Source organism: Brassica oleracea, chromosome C6, assembly GCF_000695525.1.
Source record: "Brassica oleracea var. oleracea cultivar TO1000 chromosome C6, BOL, whole genome shotgun sequence".
In the NCBI taxonomy this organism is placed as follows: Eukaryota; Viridiplantae; Streptophyta; class Magnoliopsida; order Brassicales; family Brassicaceae; genus Brassica; species Brassica oleracea.
Window position 1 is genome coordinate 20,333,500 of NC_027753.1, and position 5,489 is coordinate 20,338,988.

The following is a 5,489-nucleotide window of genomic DNA, read 5'->3' on the forward strand; positions in this document are numbered from 1 at the left end:
GAAATTTCCTCGGAGGCGATATCGTCTGAGAAGAAGGGAAGCGACGACGGAGATCACTTTCTCATTTTCCTAAAATGTTCAAACCCTATCTATATTGGGCCTGAAGAAAAGGATATCACAGAAGCCCGTACAAAAGGCCATGCCTACCTATAAACGTCAACAAATCGATGGCCCATTCATTTTTTGTTTACGGGAAAAAAAAAGCTGTACAATGAGAAGATGCCAGGTGGCGAAATTTGCTCCATTCTAAGATGATGAGATGGAGGGTTGGGAAGAGAGAGAAATCTCTTTTATTATTATAGATAGATACACGCTATTTAAATATAGCTTCAAAATTAACTAGATTTATCTGCACGCCTGTTTGTTTTAAGGAAAATTAGGCTATATGACACCGAAAACTCTATAATTATGTAACTAGCTACAACAAAAATTGACCAAGATATTCAATGTATTTTCTACAATATATACCAAACTATCCATCAATACAACCAGTTAGCTTCATTTCCTTTCATCTTTGTTCTCTTCTCTGCAATTAACATTTACATAGGTTTTTTTTTGTCTTATTCTCATCATCAATTTATCTCTTTTAATTTTTTTTATCTAGTTATGTAAAATATTATAAATATATATTTTTGTTTATATTTGGGTTTGAGTTTGATGATTAAGATTTTGGGTTTAGTATTCATAGATTGAGGTAATGTTTAGTATTAGGGGTTGTGGGTAAAGTTATAATCCTATACTATTTCGGTCATATGAAATAGAAAACTCAATGTATCTATTTATATAGTATAGTATAATATTTTGTTAAATTTTTTTCCAGTTGTGTAAATATTATAAATATATATTATTGTTTATATTTAGATTTGGTTTAGTGATTAAGATTTAGGGTTTAGTATTTATGGTTTGGGATAATGTTTTGTATTAGGGGTTGTGGGTGGGTTATAATCCTATACTATTTCGGTCATTTGGAATAGAACACTCAGTACATGTGTGTGGTCAATGAATATGTGACGTGGATGACTTCTCTTTTTTCCTATCTATTTATATAGTAAAGTATAATATTACAAAATATGATATATTATTTTCAGATTTTTAAGTTTTGTAAAAATATATAAATATATATTATAGTTTATATTTGGGTATGGTTTTAGTAATTGAGATTTAGGATTTAGTATTTATGGATTGAGGTAATTTTTAGTAGTAAAGGTTGTAGGTAAAGTTATAATCTTATACTATTTCGGCCATATGGAATAGAATACTCAGTGCATATATATGTGGTTAATAAACGTATGATGTGGATGACTCCTTTTTCTTTCCTATTATACACATTGACTGGGAACTTGTTAAATAAGGGGTAAAATCGGTTGGGAAATAGTGTAAATAGCTGACATTACATTATGTCAAAATCAATGCTAGTTACCTAATTTATACTCAATATATGGCTATTACACAAATAAGCCCTTTTTTAACTTTAAAATACATATATTTTTTGTACATAAATATTATTATGTTATTGTTTAATTATTATTTGTATTAAATGTTGTTTTGTTTCTTATGATATATTTTTATACAATATTGAATATTGTTTTGTATTAAATATTTTTTCAGTGCGGATAAAATGATTAGTAGTACCATAAGTAATTAATTATTTAAATTTTTATTTGTATTATGTCAATTCTATATTATTCATGTATTTTGATATTTAAATTTTTGAAAATAATTATCATAAATATAATATAAATGGACTACTTATTTTTGGACAGAAAAATTGATATATGTTTTAATACTTACTAAAAGTTAAAAATGATTTTATATCTTATTATTTGTGTTTAATTTTATTTTGTGTTGGATGTATTTATTAACGTGGATAAAGTTTAGTAATTCAACAAATAAGTAATTATTTGAAGTTGTGCGTACTTTTATGTCAATTTTATATCGTTCACGTACACAAAAAATATTATTTTGAAATTAGATATTATATATCTATATATATAATATAAATGGATAACTTATTTTTGGACATCTCAAATTAGTATATGTTTTAATATTTATTAAATGTTAAAAACAAAAACAGAATGTCTATTTTTATATGTTTTAATTAATTTTCTATTTTTAATAAAAAAATTTGTCAAGATATGTCGTTATTTAAAAAAATTATTAGTGATGACCATATATAAATTAATTTATTGTTTATTTAAAGAAAGATTTTGTTCATATATGTAAACGTGATCTTATGATGAAATAACAATTAATACTGAAATATAGGATTATATAGATTCTTAATGGAATTGATTGTAATTAAACTGTTAATTATCTAAGGGTTAATTCATTTTTGTATTTCTGTTTTAATAATATAGATTTACTTATTTTTCTGAATATTAAAGTGTGATTTCTTAGTCTTATCAGACACATAATCAGAAAATGTATTGAATGAAAATTTTGAGAATGAAATACTATGAAAGAATTTGCAAAACAAAAAGAATGGATTGTTCTTCATATGATGGAATCCGTATACTTACTTTTCTCTGTTATAATAATCTTCATACGAAATACATAATATCAATGTGGCCCCAGACCGAGAGACTTACCTAAGAGGATACTTTCTGATCTTACTTTATTCTATAAGACACAATGTAATTTTAACGCACTTTAGCTTGGCAGCTGTCTTTTTTACGACAGATTTAACCTTGCTTTTGGTAAGGAGAATAATGTTTGTTTTAAAAATGCAACCATAAAGAAACTCAGTTTTTTTTGTAGTTACAATTAATGATAAAGTCATAAAGCAAAAAGTTAGATATATGAATTTACGTGAATTAATCGTGTACATCAGATCATTTTGATGAAAGTATATCAAACAGCTGGAAGAAAACATGCCTTATGGAGTGTAATTAATGGGTTGCAAAGGTTGAGAAAGTTGGTGAAGAATTTAAGGTTTTCGTAGAGCTTGTTATCTTGGGAGCTATAGTGAAAGAGATGGTGAACAGTGGAAAGCGGCGGAGATTGAACATATGTTTATACTCTCCACACAAAAGCTCTGTTTTCTAATAATCCCATGTTTTTTTAATATTTTTTATTGTGAGTAACTTGTTTTTCCTCAACCTCTGTTTATACTCTCCGCGATACATTCATCCATGAACTACCCAACATACTATTCACGAGACACCATCCACGACACACTATCCACGAGAAATCCATCCACGATACATCCATCTATAAACCACCATCCAAATATCACCCGTCCATGAGCCTTATAGATGATAGGAAAGTTTTCAGATATCCTTAAATCAGTACACATGCTCTCATGCATGGTTCGTAAGATCACAAAGTCTAAGACATTGCGTACTTGAGCTTCCACTTGATTTTACAAAAAATTGAAATACAAACAGCCAATTGCATAGCTTCTCTATAAAAAATGTTAACACAATTCACTTGTCCACAAAGTATATTGTCAGTAACTATCTCGTCCACAAATCTCTCTTCCACAACTTTGACGTCCAAAATTCTCTCATCCACAATTCTCTTTATTATACGACTTGTGTTTATGTTTTTCAGATGTGTTTTGGTTCTGGTTTGAATACATTAGAGGTGGTAGAGCGTTCTGTAGCGTGGAGTATAGATCGAAGCAGATGGTCATGGATGAAGAAGAAAGCTTTAGAAGAGACAACTGTTCTTTCATGGCTGTTAAAGCAACACAGCCTGACTCACCGGCCCCGATGTCTTGCGGTGGTCATCACCGTCACTGTCGTTTAACTTGTTTGATTCTCATATATATAAGTTTTAAATTTCAAATCATGATACAAGAAAGAAAGAATACGAAAACAAAAAAAAATCATAAAAGTGAGAATTTAGCACATTCAATTTTTACAATTTCTAGATCTAGAGAAAAATAATTGAATTTAAAAAAAGAAGGGAGTTGGTTTTCTTGGTTTCCAGAAGAAGACTTGATTTTTTTTTTAAAAAAAAAGAAAAATGAATTATTGGATGGTTCAGTTTCTAATCAGTTATTTCTAGTTAGGAGATGTAACCAAGTTCACTTACTTACTAGTTAAAAGGTTTATTGGTCAATTTAACATGAGAAAGTGCATTCAATATCCAATGTGTCTTTTTGCTTAATTGGAAACTTGAATTGTGTCGCTTAGAGTAAATTTTTCTTTTCGTAAATATTTAAAAAGAAAGTCGGAACAACATGGGTCCAACATCTTGAAAATATTAGGTACGTCGATAAAGCATAAATTTCTTAGTTCTTACAACAACACACGATTCAAAGACAAAAAGAAGCATTTTAAATACAGATAAAAAGCCTCATTGTCATCTTTAGTACTTAAACTTGTGATGGCTTAGTCTCAGCTTCTGCGAGTTTTTGTTCAACATCAGCCTTTGCATCAACCTTAGTCTCAATCTTAGTTTCAGCCTCGGTTTTAGTCTCAGCCTCGGTTTTAGTCTCAGTCACGGCCTCAGCCTTAGCCTCGGCCTCAGCTTTAGGCTCAGCCTCAGCCTCCACAGGCCAGTAAGAAGTCTTCTTACCAGTCTTTGAAACTGTTTGAAAAACTGCTTCAGGTTCAACATTACCTTTCACTGTCACCTTTTGCTCCTTTATATCAATGTCAAATGACTCAACCCCTGAGATCATTGCAAGGCATAATAAAAAAATATAATTAATAGAAAGTATTTAAAATCATTAAAAGAATAGGTTAAAAAATACCATCCATTTTTCCCAAGACTCTATTGACGGCACCACCGCAGCCCTGGCATGACATACCAACTTTAAGGACCACAGTCTGCACTTATAAAAAAATTTTAATCCGAAGAAAGGTCGAACAAGATTATATATATAGGAATGTTGATCGGACGAGTCCGGTCCAAAATACATATACATCAATAGGTAATTTTATATCTAAATCAACAATGAAGAGCACTAATGCTGAACAAAAATAATAATTACATATGCCACTCTAGAACTATATATCTTGATGAGCGTTTATCTTAAACAATTGGTAGCATCTTTTGGAAACGAACACTAAAAGACGTGCTTGCTTGAAGATCATTGGCTCTTCAAAACATTAACTCATCTTTTATAGCCAAAAAGAACCAGGAAGAACCAACTGAGAAAAATAAAGAAAGAAAATGGATAGAGAGAGATCAAAGTCACCTGAGACATGGCTACAATATAAGATGAAACGAAAATGAGAAGCCTTTGAGGTAGATGATCCGAGTTAGATAATGGGATGAGAGATCTTTGTAATTTGATGAATGGAAGAAATGGTGTGTTCTTGATTATTTATAACGCAAAAGCAAAGATTCGTTAGAGGTGGAGTTAGCGTAAAGGAAACGAGCACATTATTAGAATAAGTGCATTTACCATATTCCAAAAGTTTTAGGAAGGTTAGTTATACCGGATGTAGAAAAACCCAACCAACTTCTTTAAAATCCACTAACCAAAAGTCCAAAACTAGATGTACAAAGGAACGAAGGACTATGAGGTCTTATTG

At 30.1% G+C, this 5,489-nt stretch overlaps 1 protein-coding gene across 2 annotated transcripts; it reads right to left on the bottom strand.

The window, feature by feature from the left end:
* Nucleotides 1-4,161: 4,161 nt before the first annotated feature.
* LOC106298548 (copper transport protein CCH) lies at nt 4,162-5,272 on the bottom strand. 2 transcript variants are annotated; one of them, XM_013734688.1, is made up of 3 exons: nt 5,150-5,269; nt 4,703-4,745; nt 4,162-4,620 (listed from the first exon to the last, which is right to left on the bottom strand). In XM_013734688.1, the coding sequence occupies exons 1-3, from the start codon at nt 5,156-5,158 to the stop codon at nt 4,322-4,324; spliced, it is 351 nt and encodes a 116-aa protein (XP_013590142.1). In that variant the 5' UTR covers nt 5,159-5,269; the 3' UTR covers nt 4,162-4,321. The 2 variants fall into 2 exon arrangements, with proteins under 2 accessions (XP_013590142.1, XP_013590141.1); XM_013734687.1 differs by having other exon boundaries at nt 4,199-4,620; nt 4,703-4,778; nt 5,150-5,272.
* Between the last annotated feature and the right edge of the window lie 217 nt (nt 5,273-5,489).